Genomic DNA, 21,348 nt, shown 5'->3' on the forward strand with positions numbered 1-21,348 from the left:
CCTTCCCAAGTTTGTTTACAAAATGCTTTCTTTTCTTTTTTAAATGGCAAACCATGCTTTGTAAAGCCATTCAGTAGAGACTTTAGAATGATATATTTAATTAGAAAAAATTCTTGAGAATTTTAAGTACTGATGTTTTTCAAAGAAAAACATCAAATATGCTAAGGAAAGTGCTACTAGATTGTGTAGTGCCTTTTCATTTCATCTAATCATTTCATATACGCAAGCTCATGTCTCAAAGTGGTAGTTTCCATAAATTTAGAAAAGTCCAAAGGATAGGTTTGAATGCCTGACCTGTGAGAGCATCAATTAGAAGAGATGTGCACTGAATTTTTCTCTCATTGAATTCCTATCAAGTTTTACCGAATTTTTTTTTTCCTGTTCCAAACATTTTAAATGCTTTGGAAGCCAATGCAAAGTAACTAGTGCTTGAAGTTAAATTGAGCTGAACATCAAGCTTTTATACTGCCTCTTGATTTCACACATGTTCCATTATTCATTAGAGGACAGACTGATATTAAGTCCTTTAAGACTGATGTGACAACAATGGGAGTAGTTGCTGTTTCAATACATATATTCAAGATTTTGGCATAGGGATACCATGAAGTAAAGTCTTAACTTTCAGCTTCTAACACCTGTTTAATACTTTATCCAGGTCAATAATCTGAGACAGGGTATGTGTCCATTCAAAAATGTTAGGTCAATGAAGATTTTTAGACAGGTGTTTGTTTTAAAGCCAGGACCTTAAAACAGCATAATAAATAAAAAAAAAAGAGGCAGCTCTTTTTACCAACTGTATGCATTGATATGAAATTCTGGGTTAACTGTGGTGCATTTTTGACGTAGAGGCAGTAAAGTAGGTTGATGCCACTGGGATAAAAAGTGCATTATCAGAGTTCTATAATTTACCACCAGCTTCCTTGCATGGCAATGAAAAGCTCTGCTGGTGGTTGAAAGCAATAAGCACATCATGTGGGAGCTGAAAAAATTACCCAAATGAAAACATGAAAATAAGAATTTAGTCAGAAATTGTACTTAATATCAAATTTTCTTTAATTCTTGGTGTTTCATTCCCAAAGCATTTTGTTTTCAAAGATTGTGCAGCTTCAATGAGCAGACAGAAGGAGGGCTCTGATCACTCCTACCTGACATGCTGCCCTACAGCACAGCAGCTTCTGAACTTTTATGGGGCAAGTGCAATGTGAAATTAACTCCTCTTATTCTAGGGTAGTCTAAAACCCATGTTGTTTTTCCACAAATTCAGGAAAATTTGTATCTTCTGGGGGAAACAAAGTCTGTAACACAGAAAGCTAGCATAAACTTTGCAATTTGCTTTGCAGAACTATGTAGATATTGTGCACAATTTACATTTTTCAAGAGATATTTTCTTTATGAATCCCTTAAGATTAAGAGTAAAGTCCAAAATATCCCACTATGAAATCTCAACTTATTTATGGTTTAACAGTGAAGTGTGAACCCAACATTGTGAACTCATCTTGGCCTTGTCTCTGTGGTGACAGTGGTTTAATCCATGAAAGATTACTGAGACAGCTGAAGTCTGCACTTCAAGCCATGAAAATCTAACAAGGCATTTGTAAGTGTATGTTCAGGACTGGAGTGAGAGGCTTTCATTTCCATGCCTCTGCTTCTGCAACTTCCTCCTCCCTGGCTCAGAGAGGCACAGCCATGCCCTCTCCCCCATCTGCTCATGTCCATGCAGAGCATACCAGCAAAAAAGCAAAATCTGCTTTCCTAAACTATCACTTTGGAATCTCATCCATGCTGCTGTTTCTGTATGCTACAGAGCATCCAGTCTTGACTACTTCTTTTCTTTTCCAAGGCTTCCCATATTCTGACCCACCTGACTGACCTATTTTTCTGAACAGCACCAAGAGACTGACAGACTCACACTGCCAGTTTGTGTCACATACCCACTGAGTTTCAAATTACTGCACTTTTATATATGGGAGGTGACCAGAAGGTAGCAACTTAAAATTGCCTCAATGATTGCATTCAGTTTACTTCTTAAAACTTTCCTTGCTATGACAACTACCACAAGCCATGGTCTCTGTGCTAAGTTTGTTGATTATTACATTGACTACTGTGGTCTACTCTTTGAGTTTTTTTTCCTCTTGCTGTGTACTTGGGTTATACAGTCCATGAGGCTGCCTTTTTATTTAGCTCTATTTAAAGCTTCCAGAACTATGTATGTATAGTCTATGATGGGCACTACATTAATGCAACACAGCAGAATGTTTTCAACTAACATTGCAAGCTGTGTTATTGGTGTTGATGTAAAAAAGCAGTATGACCCACCTATGAATTTTTTAAAATTGAAGTTTCACTATTTTTTGGTAAGAACACCTTTCTTCACAATACTGGAGAGCAAAACTAAAACAGTCCATTTCCTACAGCATGTATTTCAAGAAGAGATGAAAGTAAGAATTGAGAAGGGGATCACTGTGAAACTAAGAACTGAGAAGTGAATCACTCAATGCACAGAAACCAACCCAATAAAGAAAATTAAACAATAAAATATTACTACGTTACTGCTCACAATTTTACCAGATGTTGGATACCATGGCCATGTTTCAGCTCACAACTGTCTCATATTTGGTTTTTAGGAGAAGGTGACCATCTGTCTATATGGAAATACCTAATCAGGTTTTTTTTTATTTGCAGGGGAAGGCACATTTCCATTCCAAGTTTCAAATTCACTGAACTTTGCAAGCTACACCATACAATTCCATTATTACACTTTCTGGTCCCTCTTCTTTTTTTTTTTTTTTTTTTTTAAATTTATTTCTAGTGTATTACTAAAAAAACCTTCCAGTTTTCTAATGAAGGGATGAATAAAGGGAGCCATGGGGGATAGCTGGAGGCCTAGAAACTAGAGCACACTCTATGCTCTTGCAAATACTTACACTTAATTTAAGAGCATCCTATGCCATCAAATGTATTGTTGGCAGGCCAATGTTCATCCTCAGAGATGTGATTACAGACAAAGGGTAAATATTACGCAGGAAGACATAACAGTAACACAGCCCATTGGGAAAGGAGAAACAAGAGGCACTCCAAGCAGCAGTATGCTGTTTCGCAGGAATACAGGCTTGCTCTGGAACTCGGCCTTGCCTAGAAAAGTTCACAAGCTATCCAAGGTTTACCCCTTAGGCCTATCTTGAAAATAGACATTGATGCCCTCCTAAGCACATAAACACACTGTAGAATTTATATTTTACCTCAAAGTGAGGTTGAATAGAAGTACTATTAACTTTCAGTGCTAATGACCTGTATCAGGTAATTCCAGTCCATTCACACCCCCTTGCAACACAGACCCCAGAGCAGATGGCACCTGCATCCATGAGTGACCAGAAAACCCCTGGAAAGCCAAAAGCCAGCTCCTGCACCAGAGGGGAGAGAAGAAGTTGCACCAAGCAATCACCAACTTCCTGAGAGCAGCCCACACCCCAACATGCACAAGAGCCTTTGGGCTCTTCCACACTCCACTGGGTGTAGGATAAACCCTGCTACCTTACTGCCTGGTGAGCCATTCCTCCAGCTCCTGGTACTTCCTTCCTGCCACTGTGCCAGACCAAGAGCAGACCACAGCCAAACCATTTAACTGAAAAACAACAGGATGAGAGGACAGCAGAAGGGAAAAGAAACAAAACAAACCCCAAACAACAACAACAATGAAAAGGTGAATGGAAAATATACAAGAAAGGAAACATACAGGGAAATTATTTAAAAACTGTCTGAGATTTAATGTTACATCTTGCCATACAAACTGGACAGCCAATGGTGTCACGTGGGCTAATGAAGAACAGGAAAGGCCTGTAAAGTTATTATAATTCCTTTCTTGCTTGCTTTTATTGCTAGAATATCCCTAATATAAAAACATATTTTTTCAGCTCATTTGTATTATTTATATAGTTTAATATCAAGGACAAAATAACTTTAAAACCACCTTAGTTACTGCAAGATAAAATCCCTATTAACTGAACCCGTATAGGCTAAAATAGAGTTGAGCTACAGGGTTCAGCTGCAACTGCCAGGATGTAATTTTTGCTGAGTGCAATTATTCCTTGTGCTGGCATGGAACCTGCTTTCAGCTGTAGCCAGTTAGGCCTCTGGCCAATTATGGCAATAGAAAATTCCCCGTTAATGTCAACGGGCTAGCTAACTTATTCACAAAATGGTTGTAGTTCAGCTAGCAAACGTGCTTGACAAGAAATTAAATGGAAAGAGGATGTCAAAACTGCATCTGTCTGAAGATATGAGTGCAGAAAAAAACCCACTATCTTTTTATCAAGGAAGCTGATGCTCTACAATTTTGACTGGTGTCATTGCTGAGTTTCCAACCCCGAAAGCAGGTCCTTCCTCAACAACATTACATTTGTCAGGTACAACCTGTAAGAAACCTTTTCATCTTTTTCTCTGAAAAGATGACTGATCTCGTGTAGGGAAAGAAACTACTGATGCAGTATGTCTTGATGTTAGCACGCCTCTGATACAGTCCTACTTCTGTTCTCAGAAAAGAGCTTGAAATAAAGCCTATAAGGTAAATGCACATTTATATGTTAGATCATCTGCTTTAAATGAGAGGGTCACTCATGTCAGGTCACACAGTCTGTCCCAAGAAAAATTTATTTCATATCTTTATCAATGACTTGGGTGATGAGTTAGCATGTAGGTCATGCTAAAATGAGAAGATTAGGATGTAAAATGAGTGTGAACAATAGGAGCAATAATCTGAAAATTATAAAATTCAAAGTACAAAGGACCATGGCACAAGTAAAACTGAATGATATACATACACCATGGGGAATAGCCAAGATATGTTCCAGCCCTGGCAGCTTTTGTGGCTCAAAACCTGAAAGGGAAGAGATACAGTTGCAAAAATAGGACATACTGAAAGTCACCAGAACCCGCTTTCCTTCCCTCAGTTAGAGGGGAGTAGTGACAATGTTCTCAGCTCTTCTTCCGTCCTTTTCTTCCTGTTACTTCCTCTCCAACCCATTCTGTAGGTACAACTCTATGAGTTTTCCCCTCCAATTCTCCAACTGTTCCTCTCCAAAGGAACTCTTCTAGAAGAGCACCTTTCCCAAGGGTTGTAGACCTACTAATCCCAGCAAGACTACTCCTAGGAATTTATACAAGTCTGGCTTTCTGTAAAACTTGCAACACTTCCTTAGGCTTTCTCCTACTTGACCTCTCCTTAAAGATGTTGTCTTTACGTATTTTATGGGATGATCCCAGTTACCAAGTCATTTTTCCTCTCTGAGCCTTCAAGATCTCCTTTTCTGAAGACAGTCCTGGTCTCTTTTCTTGTCCCATGACTTCCTTTCCATACAGTTTAAGGCCCTCTAGCAGTGCCTTAGTATCCAGGTCACTTCCCTCTTCCAAGGTCCATCTGGATCCCCCCTGTAGGATCAACCTACATGCCCTCATCTTTAGCTGATTTTCTACTACCATGCTCCTTTTTGTTGGCCCTGCCAGACATGGCAGGCACACCTAAATGAACAGTTCTGGCCTGGGTAAGTCCTAAATGAGAAAAAAACATTGCTAGGCAGAGAAAAGCATTACAGTCTGGAGAATACTTGAGACCTCCAGCTGGAGTTTGAGTGGGTTATTCTCAAAAAGGTTGGGTATACTTCAAAGAATAGACACAATTATAAGTCTTTGAAAAATAAGGTAGGGAAATAACAACAGTAACAAATGTGGGGGGGAGGGGGGGGGTGGAGGAAATGGCTTTTGCCAAAAATGGAATGAAAGGACAAATAAACCAGAGGGCACAGTTACAGAGTGAGTCAAAAAAAGGATAGTAATAGAGTGCTGTTGAAAGATAGAACAATAATTCACTTAATTTGCAGTAAGGGGCACTTGGGCTAGACAGCAGGGAAGTCTCAGCATACCACTCATTACATGGTACCCCAGGGAGGCAGTACCTCAGGAGGTTACTGGAACCTCGGTCTCAGAGGGTTTTAAGGATAGGTTATTTTGACATGTTCAAGGAACACAGATGCTCCTGACCTTCCCCAGAAGGAGGAGTATTGGCTAGACAGCTTCCTGAAAACTTTCCCAATGCTGTTTCTTTGATTTCTTATCTTACTCTCAAATTCTGGAAAATACCTACAGTGAGAATTATAGCTGTCCAGAGATTGTTATCTATGTGATAATCAAAGCAGAGGGACAGTGAATGTCAAAGACTATCTGGGCTGTTTATGACGGAGTTAAAAGAAGAAATATTCTTAGGCAGCACAAAATAATTCAGCAAGTAAAAAGAGCAGAACTCCAAATGCTTACTATAGAAACTGAATGTCCATCTCAGCCTCCCTTCAGCACTTACCTGCATAAAATTGCTAAAGCAATAGGAGAAAGAGTCCTTGATCTTTATTTCAGCACCAACAGTGAATTTATAAAGAGAGAAGAGTATTTCATATTCACTGAGACAACAAACCAGTGAGAAGGTCACAGTATCACCTTCTAAGAGTGTTTTCAAAATAAGCCTAACTTTTCTGAGTAAATTTTTTCTCTAAGATACTCTTGTAGCCTGAAAGCCTTTCACTACTCTGTGAACTTTTACAAAGGTACAGCAAATTACTTCAATTAAGTCTTTTTTTAGCCTGGTGATGCTAACATTGTTTTGTTAAACACAATCAACAATGACAGAAGACCAGGCATTTAGGTAAATTTCCCTAAGTTGTACTGGAATATTGCTATTATCTGGAACAGAGTAGTCCACCCACATTACTGGTACTGCTTCTCCCAGTAACTCCAAATAATGGCTAGAGGAGTAAACTGAGTGATTTGCTTTCACTTTCCCCTCTTGTTTTCCTTGTAATTTTGGCTACTAGGGTTTAAACTTTTGGGATACTGGTGTTTCCTTACTTCTAGCAAGCAGAGTTAACAGGAGCAGTATATATGCTCCTATCCCTCTTCCACCAAGTAGGTTGTAGGAGACATTCTTTCTGTCTCTTTCCACTTCAGCTGGTAGTGAACATTCCAAGCTACATTATTATTTAGAGAAGTGAAGTAGGGATAGAAATGTTTATTTATTTTTGAGAAACATGACCTTTTTTAGTAATCAAAAAATAAGTGGACTTTGCTTTTCCAAATTCTCCGTAGCCAAGAGTGACATTAGCACAATTTGGCTTAAGTCACCAAAACTTCTAATTCATCTCCCTAGTTTGCCTACTGCCTTCTGCATTTGATTCTTCCTCACTCAAGCAGACCGGTCCCAGTAACCTACAGCCATTACTTTCCCTTTTGTTCAGAGCCCAGAGAAAGTCCCTTTTCTCTCAGTGTGCCATCCCACCTTTTTCCCACTGATTTTTGTTACTGGGGATGTTTCTAGTTCTTTGGATACGACCAAATAAAGATACACTAAGTTACTCTGCTACTGATTAAATAAGATTATTTTCTGCCTCCATCAAGCTCAGAGAAATCTGCCAGCTACAGCTGCCCTTTGTGTCCTCCATCAAGGGGACCTCAGGAAATGCTTAGAAGATAAAGCAGTTGCTTTCTTACTAAAAATTTGTGAAGATGTGGTAAAACCTTACTTTTGTTGCTGTAAAATTAGAATTGCCAGTTCCAGCATTCCCAGGGGGTGCTGAAGTCCCAGCACGTTTAAGGGAGTGAATCTATCAGTGCTTTGCACAGTGCCTGGGGACCCTCAGATAGAAAGCCCTATTAGAACTTCAAATGTCAGTACCATGACTCTGCCAAATGCGCAAATAAGCACTACAGAAAGACAGGAGAGCACATCTCTGTAACACTGTTTGATTGTAACCCATTATCTGAGTATCCCTGAGTGCACTGTACTTCTGCAATCCACTGATTGAAGAAGAGTGCTGGATAATAAGTGCTGTTGGAAGCCATTGAAAAATCAGCAGGTCACTGTCACACAACTAACTATAAGTGAAAACAGGTAATGCCACCAAGATAAAAACAGCATGAATGGAAGAAACAGTGTGTGGGTGATTGGGAAAGAAAATTAATCAAAAAACTTTTAAAAAGTGTATTTTCACTAATTTCTCTCCAGCCTTTCAACCTACGAAAGAAGAAACATGCTGCAAAAATAATTACAGACGATTGCAGCTCTGCAGATGCCATGTTGTTTCTGTTTTTGTAAACAGTAAAACTGCCCAGATATTCAAGATGGCTAAATCATAGCCTTCAGATCCATGCATGCACACACAAAACACAAAAATATGTCACCAGGCAGAGCAGGCTATGAGCTCACAGCTACTCCCTGATAACTGCCCAGGCAGGCACACGCTCACCAGCAGAGTGATTAGCCACCACATGTTGACAAGCCAGGTAAAAATCTGCTTGGGGGCACATACCTACTGAGTAGCCAGAGTGCTACTCTGCATTCATACACTTTTCAGTCCATACAAACTAAAGTTTGCTTGATAGCACACTGTGAGGTAGAGTCCTCAGTGTGTTTGATACATTAAACATATCTGCAGCTCTTCCTGCCCATCTGTTTTATTTGATTTTCTTGACATTTGTGACTTCTATTCTTTCAAGGAGTCAAAGTACTTAATGTATTTTTTGAATAAGGATGAGACATCTCTACTAGGGCAGCCCCTGGCAAAGCCACTGCAGGGAAGCTAAATGAATCCCTTTCATAAGTATTCACTTTGGAAGAAACTGGGGAGACTCCCATGCTGGAATTCCTGGGTGGAGAATAGGGGGCTGCAAATATCTGAAATTTGAAGTGGCTGTAGAAGAAGTTACTGAACTAACTGTGAAAATGAACATTAACATATCCCCATTACTCCCTGAGGAGTTCTAAGAGAAATCAAAGATGAAATAGGTGAGGTACCAACAGTGGTGGGCAACTGTTTAAAATTGTCTTGCTATCTCAGGGCTTGATGATGTAAAAAACACAGTGAGTTTTATAAGAGACGCTGGGAACTCCAGTGTAAAAGGCAAATTAGTAAAATTGTTGTTGTAAGCAAAAGAGATTTCATTTTCCCTCACTTCAGGATCAACAATGCAATCAACGTCTTGAGGTACCTGTACAAATCAGCGTAAGAGTCTTGCCCCCTCTTACAAACATATTTGCCATTGTATCAGTCAAGTTTTACAGGGTCTATTGGCATTCTCAATACAATGTGAAAAGTCTGCAGGTTGGGGCAGTAGATGCTCAGAGCAGCCATACCTTTTTCAAACAGGAATTATTGCCTCAATTATTTCCCCTTCTTTCTATTTTACCAGTTTGAATCTCCTTTATTCTACTTCCATGGCTCTGCATGGTTTAACATTCATGCTAGACAAGCTGCTGCCTATGGGGCAGTTTTCTGATGAGGATGGACTATCTTTACCTTATCATTCTTATAAATAAAAGACCTTAGAATGCATTCCTCATTCAGGGAAAAAATGCAGTTGATGCTCTCTTTCTACATGAAACTCCCCAAGACAGAACATTCACAGTAACTATTTTAAATCATCAAACAGTGTAGGGTTAAAAACTCTTTCCTTGGTCTTACACGGTTGCATGTATAAATTAGCATTTGTTATTGCCAGTGTCAGTGTTAAGCATAAGGTTTTCTGGATATGTTAGAGTATCAGGAAAAACATGAAAGGCAGTCTGTCTATCTCCTTTCAGGGGAGTGGAGAAAAAAAAAGATCATTTCATGCCAGCAGATGGCTACAACTCATTACTGTGTAAATGTACAGTGTGGAAAGTGGAATGACAAATTAATTAGCACTCACCAGAAATACATAACAGAGAATGATATGTGCTCATGCCATTTTATTTCATGTCACATTAATTGAGTACTAGATAGCTGACAAAATGCATTAAGCTAACCATAGCTTTTGCTGGCAGCAGCTGAAAATTTGTCTCACAGAGAGATTTCATTTCCTTCCAGACACTGACAGAGGAGGCAGCTTTGCACACACACTCACTTCCCCAGCGTTGCTGACAAAGTTGCTGTACTGTTCATTTCACTGTCACTTATTTTCACCCAGGGTTACATTAGGCCTTAGTTTCTGATCAGCCCTACTCAACCAGCAGCTTGGATCCTTCCTGTACGGAGGAACCCTCTTTCTCCAGAGAAGGAGCCTGTGCAACAGGAGGCAGTCACAGTTCAGCTTCCTGTGAGGGAATCTCACAGGGAAAATCCCCATAAAACGTCTACCAAACCTGTAATGAGTAACTTGAAACAACTTGAGTTACTGGAAACAGGGGCACGGACACGTTTAACATGGATCTTGAGTTCTCTACAGCTCTATTAACTCTATGAAACTTGGGCTGTTTCCTAAGTATGTCTAATAAGGACATACAGAGATATTGCAGAATCCTCAGGTGTCCTGCAAAGCAGCTGCGGTGTTGTGGCTCAAGTCATTAGGGCACACAAGTAGGCACAAATGAGCCTACATGCCCTAGAAATCACTCTGATCTGGAAGATGCCATTTTTTTACTTTGCAGAGCTGTGCTTCAAATTCAATACAGCTACACATTTGTGCATGTTTAGCCACCAAATAAAATGCTTCTGCATTAGTCCCACCCCATAGCTTCTTCACAGGGTTTAAAACCTATCTGTGGTGCTGAGCAGCCTCCCTCACTACCCACACTGCAGCTGCTCCAGCCCTGTGCTGTATCAGGGAATCATAGAATATCCTGAGACTGAAAAGATAACCATGTCCAGCTCCTGGCCCTGCACAGGACAGCCCCAAAAATCAGATGGGGCTGGGGTCAGGCTGCCCAAGAAGCAGAATCTGGGGCCTTTCCAGTTCAGTCTCTTTAGCTGGCTGGGCACAGCTGTAAATCTTGCTGCTGTAGCCTGCTCTCCCTCATCTTTTACTATGGGAAAGCAAGAAGAGAAACAGTGCATTGCTCTACAGCTACAGGGTGACTCAAAACTCCCCGAGGTATGGTAGGGTAGCAACACTAGGGCAGCAGTCTTGTAAAGTAATATCATGTGGTATTAGGTAACCAAGAAGCAACAAATGGCATAATTCAATAGAAACATAACAGCATAACACATTCGAAATCAAGCCAGCTAAAAAAAGTCAGCTTAGCTTTTACAATTGCTCTGGTCACTTCTCTGGACCTTTACATAGTGGTTTCAGGATCAGTTACAAATCAGGACACCAAATGAAGTTGAGCCTGTCCTAGTTTCTAGAAGCATATCTTCTTGCTGTGTTTGTTGCTGTGTGAAAAGCAAGCTGGCAGTGAGCAAAGAGTGATACAGCAAAATGCCATCCCAGCTGGGGCTGTGGGTTATGGGTAAGACAAAAAGACAGCCCTGTGTTACCACTGTACAACCATTCCCAGTTCAGCCTAGCTCTGTCATTCCAGCATATCAGAGCAGCACAGTTTTTCATCACTCGCTCACTTATCTACACTGTCTAAAGGTTACATTGATTTTGTCTTTACTAATCAAGAAGAAAAGCACACTGACAGGCAGCTGCAAGCTGTCCAAGGGATGAGACAGAAAGAGATTGGGTTTGTTTCACAGTTTTAATTAAAAAGATAAAGATACTGTTCCATTTAATACACTGCTGCTTGAAGTCTCATGCAGAGAGAATTCATCATATGGCTCCTAAGGATCCACGATCTTCTAACAAAAAGGAATTCAGGGATTCAGCTGTCAGGAGAGATGCTGCAGGACTAGGTCATGCCAGGTACAGGTGAAATAATCCCTGCACTGGAACTGGTGAAGAGCAGCTGGTTACAGAGAGCCATTGGGAACCAGTCTCATTAGATACAGGTGAACAGTGGGCAACTTGAACAAGAAACTGTATACACACACTAAAGTGGGTAATAGAAATTGACCCATTTCCAAATTTTTTAGTAAAATTGTTCGATGGAAAGAGTATATCTATTAACTTAAACCATCTGACACACTTTAAAATTGGTATTTAACAGAAATACAAGTAGTAATTCCAAAAGAAACATTTACTGGCTCTCTGTTGAGTCATATTTCAAGTCAAGGACAAGCATGACAAGCCATGAATATGAAAAATGGACTCCATGAAAAATGCTGTGATCAGAACAATCAGATTTTTTTTATTCTTTCAAAATTGTACTGGAAGCAAGAGAGATGTGGACAGCAGCTCACCCATCAGGGTGGTTTAAGCAATAATGTATAGAATGCATTAGTCTCAATGAATGTTTTGGTTTGTACTCAAAGAGAAGGCTCATCCACTTGTACCACTGCCAGATGTCTGTGCACAGGTAGATTACTATTCACCTGTACACATGATTAACTACAAAGCTGAAATTTAAATAACCTGTATGGAACTTTGAAATTCAAGAAGCCTGAAAGATGCCTAGAAGTCGGCCAAGAAGGTTTTGGCATTTTCTCCTCTTCAGCTAATTTTTCATAAATCTTAAGCATAATATTGAGAGGCCTAGAAACCCATTATTTTCATGACAGCACTCAAACGTTCTGGCCTAGTTATAGGTAAGGAAACTAATGCAAGCCATGAAGAATGCAAAGATTGTTCCAAGAGATAGAAAATCAGAATATAAATAAGCTACTTAGCACGATTTATGCAAAATAGGTGTTACTTTGTTAATGAGATTACAAGTCTGTTTGATAAAGTCAAGCACAGCTTCAATACACCTAGAAGTCCTAAGGCACTTTAATTAATAGCACAAGATGTGCACATTAAAAAGTAATCACTTTTCTATATCAATAGAGCACACAAGTAATGAACCAGGAATTGCTGCAGGGATCCTAAAAGTCATATCCACAGGGTAGCTACTGCAGTGCTTCTGGTGACGGGATGGTTAGGCATCTGGCAGCAGAGCCATTTCCAAACTCAACCAGAAAATGGATACAGTTTCACAATAATCTCATTAATACTTTCCCTCAAAGCCCAGGAGCAGCTTATGCAGCTTTTCAGCTGGATTGATAACTTGAAGAACTTTACCCCATGAAGACACAAATACTTGTATTAGAAAAGCAACAAAGTAGAAAATGAGCAAAGTAGAAGAGGAAAAAAACCAAACCCTCAGGTGGAAATTGATATAAAATCAACACTCCTAAAAGGTGCAGATAATCAAAGGTTTGATGCTAAGCAGTACAGAGAAATAATAAGCAGTTAGGCTGTGTGATTTAGATCATTTGTGAGAGGCTGGGTTTATCATGAGACAAGCCATTACAACATTTCCAAACAAAAATTTTCCGTCTAGAAACAAGCTTAAAAGGTCATCTCCAAAACTTGCCCTGGGCAACCACAATCCTGAAGAGGACTGAGACCAAGAGCAGGTGTGTGATGCAAACGCCTCCAAATTCTCTAGCAATTAGGCCCCCACGAGCCCTCCTGATGAATGAAAAACTGATTAACAAGGGGGGATAGAGACATGAATTTACCTCTAGGAGTGCCACAGGTGACACTATTATGAGATTGCAGCCGTCGGGATGCCCACATTTCAAAAGATACTTTCAAAAATTAGGCAAGGCACAGAAAACCTGCAAGGAAATTTCAAGGATGGGAAAAACCCCCATAACGCCTGATGTAAGGAATGAAAAAAACAGCATGGGTAGCTTAACAGGAAAGAGAGACATGACACTGCAAGGCATAAGTGCTTTCACAGGGGAAAAAGTAACAGGTCCCCCACAACTCCCTGATGCACTGAGGAAGGCACAAGCAGAACAAGCGGCTGAAAGCAGAACCATGGCAAGCTCGAAACCAGACTTCAAGTGAGTGTTTTACATCATGAACAAGCCATGAAAAGGGACAGATGATTCTCTGCCTCCTAATGTTTTCAAACAAAGGCTAAGTGCTTTTTCAGAAAACAAGCCTCAATCAATTTATTGGATTCCGCAAAGGACATGGAAGGAAATGAAATTGCCTGTAAAAATAAAGATATCAAACTACCCAATCTAATAACCTTTATTGAATTTATGTTGGAAAGGAGAGTAAACGATTTTGGTGTTCTAGCAGAACATCCAGGATAAAGATGAGATCTAAATGTTCATTTAGCATTTAAATTTAATAAACTTAATATACATTTCAGGAAATCTTGTGCCTCGATATCCCTGGGAACTAAAGCCCTTTTTCATCCAAAATGTGTTTTCTGAGCAGTGAACTCTTACCAACTTACCAACAGCCTTACCCAGCTTACCACCACCCATCTTGGGCTAGGGACACCTGTGGGAATATCCAGTTCTGTGGGGCCAGTCCCAGCTCTGCCTCAGGGAGGAACAGGAGTTTTGATCCACTGGCATGTGCTGGAAGGCTCTGTTTTACTGAGCCAGGACCAAATTCCTGCTTCCTCTTTCTAGCATAATGACAGAAATACTGACTTTTTACAAAAAGTTTCAGTCTCACAGCAAATTTTACAGTGTCTTCCCTAAGAAAGTGCAACCTCAGCTCTGCCAGGTCAGCTGCCATGCATGCTGGCAATTTGCCTGTATGGAATGTGAGCATCTTGGCTTCTGCCCAAAAGGCTCCTGAGCACCTGCAATAACCAGGGTTTTCTATCAATTGTGGTTCAGTCTTCACAGGCACATCTTAGTCTTTCCCCTCAGCACCAATATGCACTTCTTTGCCTTTTTATATTCCCTACTGAAGACATCTAGAAATTTAAAATAAAGTTTTCCTTTGGAAACTGATTGAAACGAAATATTCAACAAGAATGTGTGTGAAAATATGTGTTCTTAACACACACACACACACACACACACACACACACACACAAAGAAGAGCAGTAAAAGTAATTCCTTCCAGCAAGGTAAGTGTGATGTTCATAATTTCTGCTGTTAGTTGGCAAGTTTGGAAAATAGAAAGTCATTTGAAGTTTGAATTAATTCATTTGTGTTCACATTTCATGCAAATAATCAAAATGACACAGCTGAAACAAGAGTATTACTGGCTGTAAAATTAATGTTCCTTAAATTCCCTCTCACAGGAAATTAAGCTTCTGATTCAAGCCAAAAGGAAAACTTTGAAACAGCTGAAATCCCTGTTAACCATAAAGCGAACTGTGGGCAGGCCCACCCTGCAGTGCCGTAGGGGTAACAAGCAATTGGTTCTGTTTTTCCAGCGGGTGAGAAGTCAGTGACAAGTTCACAAAGCCCATGAATCCTTCTATTTTCTCAAACACACCCAAGCTTCACAGATGAGCCAGGAAACCATATGTTGCTGTGTAATCCACGCCTGGCCCACATTTCCCACTTTTCCTCTGGATGTGGCAGACGACACGCAAAGCATTGCTGCTGCAAACGCCGCTGCCTGCCCAGCAGCAGAGCTCCTCTTGGCTTTACACAAACCATCCCAGCCAACCCAGGTTGGAAATGATCTGCCTTCATGGTAAAAATGTGTTTGAACTCATTTCCACTGCATTTGTCCTGCTTCAATATGGAAACTCGCACTGCACATCTGCCACACTGAGCAGCCACGAGCCAGGTTTTGTTCCTCAGGTAACTGCTGAGAGCAAAGCTGGCACCTGCCGTTGCACAAGGAGTTTGTACAAATGCAGAGGCTTGAGAATTTTCTGATTCTTCCTGGGCAGAAGTTAACCACTTCCAATCCATCAGCTGCCTGATCCACCAGAGGCAGGTGTGACAAGCAAGTCAGCTACTTACTTCATCTCCCCTGACTCGCATTTGACAGAAAGAAATTGTGTCACAGGTGCACAAAGTAACCCAATTTAAAAATCCAAGTGAGTGTTTTGCCCTTGTATGCAGGTATTTAGCTCCCATAAATATCATTATGGTCCATAACAGATGCATCAAAGAGCAGTATGCCCCGGCTCATTTTGTAATGTCACAGTGCTTGCAATTCAGTCACAGACTTCACTCTCAAAGACTGAGCTCTCTGATTACTCGAGATATTTCTATTTAAGAACATCAGTTAGGAAGGAATTTTAAAAATATGCCAGAAGAGTGTTCATCAAATACTGCAACTGTTTTGCAAACCAGAACAATAACAATCACAATAGTTTTAAAAAACCCTCTGAATTAACTTTTCATGCACAAAAAAATAGTCTAAGAAATGTATTGATCACAGCTGACAGGTATCTATTCAAGGAAGGAATTATCTGGCAACAGATGGGCCTATAATAATATTAATATCTTCACCATCTGGCTTTTAATCCATGCTTTTCCTCAGTAGATCATAAAGCACTTTATGAATGAGGTCAAACATCTCGTGGGGAAAGACAGAATAAGATAAAATGGTGAGAATCTGAAGCTGAACAAGTATAAGCAAGAAATAAGACACACTCCATTCACTCTTTTATCAATTACAACGGCAGGTGATTAACAGAACAGGAATTGCCTGTAAACATTATATTGTCCATCACTTGTCAAAAAGGGAGGACCTCAAACATCCTACAGTTAAAAAAAATTACAAGCTTCATATAATTTTTGGGTGAGGTTGTTTGCCTTTTCAAAACAGTTGGTGAAGAAAACAAGGTGAACACAGAAATACCTCTTTCCTCCGAAAGTGTAAAAGTCTACTGCATTTCCCCTTGGCTCCAGCCTACCCACCTACACAATTAGTCAAGCAAATCTTGTACAGTCTTTCTGGATGCTTGGACAGAACTTCTCACCCTGAAGGTGTAGAGAAGGACTATAAAACAACTAATCATCTTTTTAAAATTTGATTAAGATGATCAATGCATGCAAGGCACAGTTTTGCCATATGCTGGTGACCAGATGGGGAAAATCGAACTACTTGAACATTTAAAAGGTTCTTGAATTCTCTGGCACATCTGCCCCCCGCCAAAATCATACATTTTCAACTTTACTATGAAAGAAACCTTTCTGAGTTTCATTGTTCTGCAGCTGCTCTTTGGGAAGAATGCTGTTGGTACAGCAGCACCTCAGTCACTCACTTCTTCCCTTGGTCTGAAAACTTCAGAGTAGCGACCACATGTGTGCCTGTGTGGTATGTACAACAGGGTCCTCACCCCAAGTGAGCATTTGAGATCTACTGTAAAATTGATAATATATCTAGAAAGAGGGTGCTGATTATTCAGAATGGCCTGTACAGTGTTAGCAGATGACAGAACCCACACTGCTCAAAAGGCAGCAGCAGCCTCACATACCGAGCCCTGCCCAGCCCAACATATTCAAAGGTTTCAAAGCCCTGCATTACTTCAATACACACTTTTAAACTTTGTTGCTGAGTAACTTTGTGAGTGAACTCCAGTACTACTGGGATCACAGGCCTACACAAACAAACCAAAGTCCAAAAAGAGATAATGGCCTGAGCAAAGGGCAGAATGTCCATCAGGGAAAAAAGGAAGAAAGCAGGATAAATAAGGTCCAAACTTGGAGACCTTAAGGATCTGGCTTGGCACGGTTGCCAGAGAGGAAAATGAGCGTGGGTTACGTATTGTCGGTGTTTGTGAGGGAGCTGCCTGGTTATGTTCTCTTTGCTGGGATCTTTATGCCTGTGACTTTACTCCTGCTGCTGCTAATTGCCTACTTCAGGATCAAACTAAGAGAAGGTGAGTCAGGATCTGGGAAAAAAGACTGGGTAGGCAGACAAACCTTCTCATTCAACAGACAACTTAGGCTTGTAGCATTAACTAAACTGAAGAGAACTATGATCAGAAACAATTTTATGAAGTTGTACTGTATTTTAGACCATCTTCTATTTGAAAAAGACTACAGGTATTTGTTTAGAACTTGGATTGACCCCTCATTTAAAACTCTGTAGTTTTATATATACCATACTATAGAAGATTTTACTGTTTTACACTATGGAAGGGGCAATCAGATTGAAAAAAAAAAGACTAGGGCAGTTAAAATACAGATAATTTTCTTCTGTGCTTACAACCGTGCAAGTCTTCAGGTAGCAGCAGTTACACCCTATAAGTAATTGGGCTTTAAGTACGTGTCTGTGTTCTTTCAAAAGTATGTATTTGCTTTTACTTTGTACCTAAAAGCATATTTGCTATGTTGCCTTTTCTATTTTAAAATCAGCTTATACTCACTTCAAAAATCTATCTTCTGAGTAAAACCAAACAAACACCCACCCCAATGCAAATGTGAAGTGACTGTAACACATCTGTGTACTGAGAATGAAGGCTGCTCACAGAGCCCAACTGGGCTACACTTGTAGAAGGCGGGGAGTTTCTTTTAGAAAGGAAAATCCTGTGCCTCAGATCATCCAGTCTTGATGGGATGATCTTCATGCCCTCCACATTTGCATCCCAGCTGCAGCATCACAGCCACATGTGCTCATGTTTTAGGGTTCCAGCTGCCAAAGCCAGCCTTGGGGCACATTCAGATCAGAGGCCTCAACCATTCTTTTCTTCATCCCTTCTAAAACATACTCTCATAGACACTGGGCTAAGCTTGTTCCTCAGATTATCTGTCTTTTGAACCTTTTCTCCATATGGAATGTCTGGAGAGCTAAGACGACAGCCTAGGTTTTCTCTGTAAACTTCAGAAGTGTCTTGATATAGCTTGGTGAGAACCCTGGCTGGGACAATATTTCACAGCTCTGCCACTATAGGCTTCAGCTCTAGCAGAGACCTGGCTGTGGCAGACAGGCCAGTCCTGTCCATAAGGTTCTGCAGATCAGCTGAGGCCTCACACCGAGCTGGCCCACGGTGCATTAGCCCAACAGGAGAAGGATTTACCCACCAGTGCAAGGCTAGGATAAAAAATCTCACTTAGATGCTAGGCCAAACACTGTAATTTGTGCACTCACATTTTTCTCTATTCTGAAAACTAGGCCACTTAACATAAGAAAGGTCATATATAGCCAGAAATGTAAAATAAACTAACTTCCCATTTTGTGTAACATCTCCAGGCACTTAGATCTGAGGCTTTAAGAGAGGGAGGGTGTTGGTTTGCTTATGAGCATACACTTCAAGTTACCTTCAGGCTGCTTAAACTCAAACATTTCCTGTTCAGGATGTGCTTTCAGATGCTGAATTAATCTGCATGGGAAGCCTGCTCCACACGCCTAACCCAGCCCTGCATTGGGTTATAGATTATTCTTAGAGCAAGGTGCTGATGATTTTTCACACGCTAATAAAACATCCAAAAAACCAGTGCAATGCCAAAACATGGTGCAATTCAGTATCTGTGAGGAAATAGGAGGCTAAGTACTGAGAGGAGTTTTCTTTCTTGAAAGTGGCTGAAATGGAAGAGAATGAAATTATTGCGTTTGACTTCAGATAAAAGCAAGGATTTTCCCTTTCAGTAAATTACCAGCTCTGTGCTCACATGTGTAAGTCAGACGTTAGTGATTATGAAATAATACTGAGCTGCTACTGATCTCCCTGTTACCTGGTGATGCTCTCGCTTTTCTATTCCAGCTAGGATGAAGCAAGCCAGGAAAAGCAGGTGGGCTACTGATCCCATCAGTTCAGGTATTTTGCTGAGGCTCAGACATTGCTTTCATTAAGCAGATGAACCCATCTGAAAAAAAACCCACAGACATTTGCATTCGTGATGCATGATCAACCCCTGAAACAGACTGTCCTGCCTTTTTTCACAGCACTCATATCCTCCTTAGCTACACTTTCTCCAGGTCTGTAAATAATCTACGGCACCAGATCTTAAATCCTGCTTCTCTTTAAGCACAGAAATTTTAGCTTTGGATTTGTAATGAGTTTAAGCAAGCAATGGTTTCCTAAATTTTCTGAGATTAGTAATTAAGGGTGTAAGAGAGAGGTGAATGAAGCAGTTGGCAGACTTATTTGCCAAAGGAATATTGCTGCTGCGCTTCTCTCTTTCACAACCAAGAAGGGAATCATCTGGCTTTTCTAAGCCTCAGGAAAGGATACACTCAGTTTGCAGATCACAGGTGTTCTGGCTGGGATTCTCAAGAGGATGTGAGATGAATTCCTGTCTATTCAATACTTCGGCCTTGCTCTGTCTTCAAGATCTTCTTTTTCTAGAGTTGAGACTGTCAGAGACCAATCTACTGTTTTGGCCTCCAGCCAACTTACACAAAACATCCTGAGCAGCTCTCCCTGTACAGGCAAGCAGAGCTTCAGCTTAAAACCATCAGGTGAGAGAAACAGCTACAGATAAGCCTAAGAACAGACTCCTTCAAATGCCAGCTCTCCCACAGAACATCAGAAATTCAACAGGTTTCAGCTGCCTATTTCCTTAGATCTCTTTTTTGGGAAAAAAAAGAAAAAAAAGAAAAAAGGAGAGAATTTTTCATTACTAAAATCAAGGCTGCCTTGCTTCATTGTTAAACGAGCATTTAATTTTTCTCTGTGCAGCAAGAGAGAGGCTCTGCATAAATATATCAATATATAAGCACCTTATAAATAAAACTAAATCATCTAACAAAACAGCACACATTTCTCCTGAACAATAGGCAATAACAAGTGCTTTATGTCTTTTTAAAATTTTTTTTATTTTCTCTGTTTCTCCATCCTTCTTGAAATAATCTCCTAGCCTCCAACAGCACCATTGTATTCTGAAGATGTTCAGTTATGTGGGCAGCAAGCATTTCTCTGGTCTGTCTGTACTACAGGCAGCATTGGGAGGATCAGGCCAGCTCAAGGTTCCCACAGCACAGCCACAGCAAAGCAGAACATGAACTGCCAGTGTAAGCTAACTATGTCCTTCGCTGTTGTTTAAGGATTTGATTCTGATTGAAAGCTGTGGAGACAAACAAAAAGAGAGCATTTCTGGTGATGTCAATAGTTTGTGTTAGCGCTTCACTGGGCATAGAAGCAGCCCCAGACTCACACTCAGAAGACTTCCCTCTAGGATCACGGGCAAACTAATACCAGTGTGCTCCTTAGAAACCTTCACCTTAATAAGATTAGTTCTTATTAATATATGCCAGCTCTTTTTCTTTATAAAACCTCACCACAAGAAATCAGAAATCAATCCATATTCTTATGGAATTTTTGTGTTGTTTGGATTATTTTTCAGTTGAGGAGGAAATGGCCATAGCACAAGACCCCAGGAATGCCTTCCTGAATCACCGTGGTCAGTGGAAGAAACCCAGGAGATCTGGACAGAAAGAGAACAGATACAAGAACTCAAGGACATTTAAGGGAGCTTCACGTCTCAGGAAGCAAGCTTAAACCCAGTACTCAGCGCTGCAGGCTTAATAATAACCATCTGTAAATAAACACCACGCAGGAAAACAAAACTGGAGGAGAGAAGTTAGTGCTGTGCTGTCCTAATGAAATAGCTGCCACCATCCAAAGAGTTCTTGTAAGCTCTAAGCTGCCCTTTGTGCAGCTCAGCAGAGACCAGACACCCCCTGCACTAGACTGCATTGGTTCCCTTGTGTGACAAAGGATTTGTGGGGAGGGACAGCACCCTGCTCACCAGCCCCTCCCTGGCCTACGAAGGAGAAAGCGACATAACGAGATCCTGAGAGAGCTGAGCTTGCACATACAAGGCAGGCAGCCTTATTAAATCAAGATGCATAAATAAC

General features: G+C 40.6%; 1 protein-coding gene across 1 annotated transcript; it reads left to right on the forward strand.

The window, feature by feature from the left end:
- The first annotated feature begins 17,187 nt into the window (after positions 1–17,187).
- Positions 17,188–21,057, forward strand: SMLR1 (small leucine rich protein 1). Its single transcript, XM_048299750.1, has 2 exons — positions 17,188–17,428; positions 20,835–21,057. The coding sequence occupies exons 1-2, from the start codon at positions 17,296–17,298 to the stop codon at positions 20,987–20,989; spliced, it is 288 nt and encodes a 95-aa protein (XP_048155707.1). The 5' UTR covers positions 17,188–17,295; the 3' UTR covers positions 20,990–21,057.
- Positions 21,058–21,348: the final 291 nt, after the last annotated feature.

Source organism: Corvus hawaiiensis, chromosome 3 (genome assembly GCF_020740725.1).
Source record: "Corvus hawaiiensis isolate bCorHaw1 chromosome 3, bCorHaw1.pri.cur, whole genome shotgun sequence".
NCBI classification, from domain to species: domain Eukaryota; kingdom Metazoa; phylum Chordata; class Aves; order Passeriformes; family Corvidae; genus Corvus; species Corvus hawaiiensis.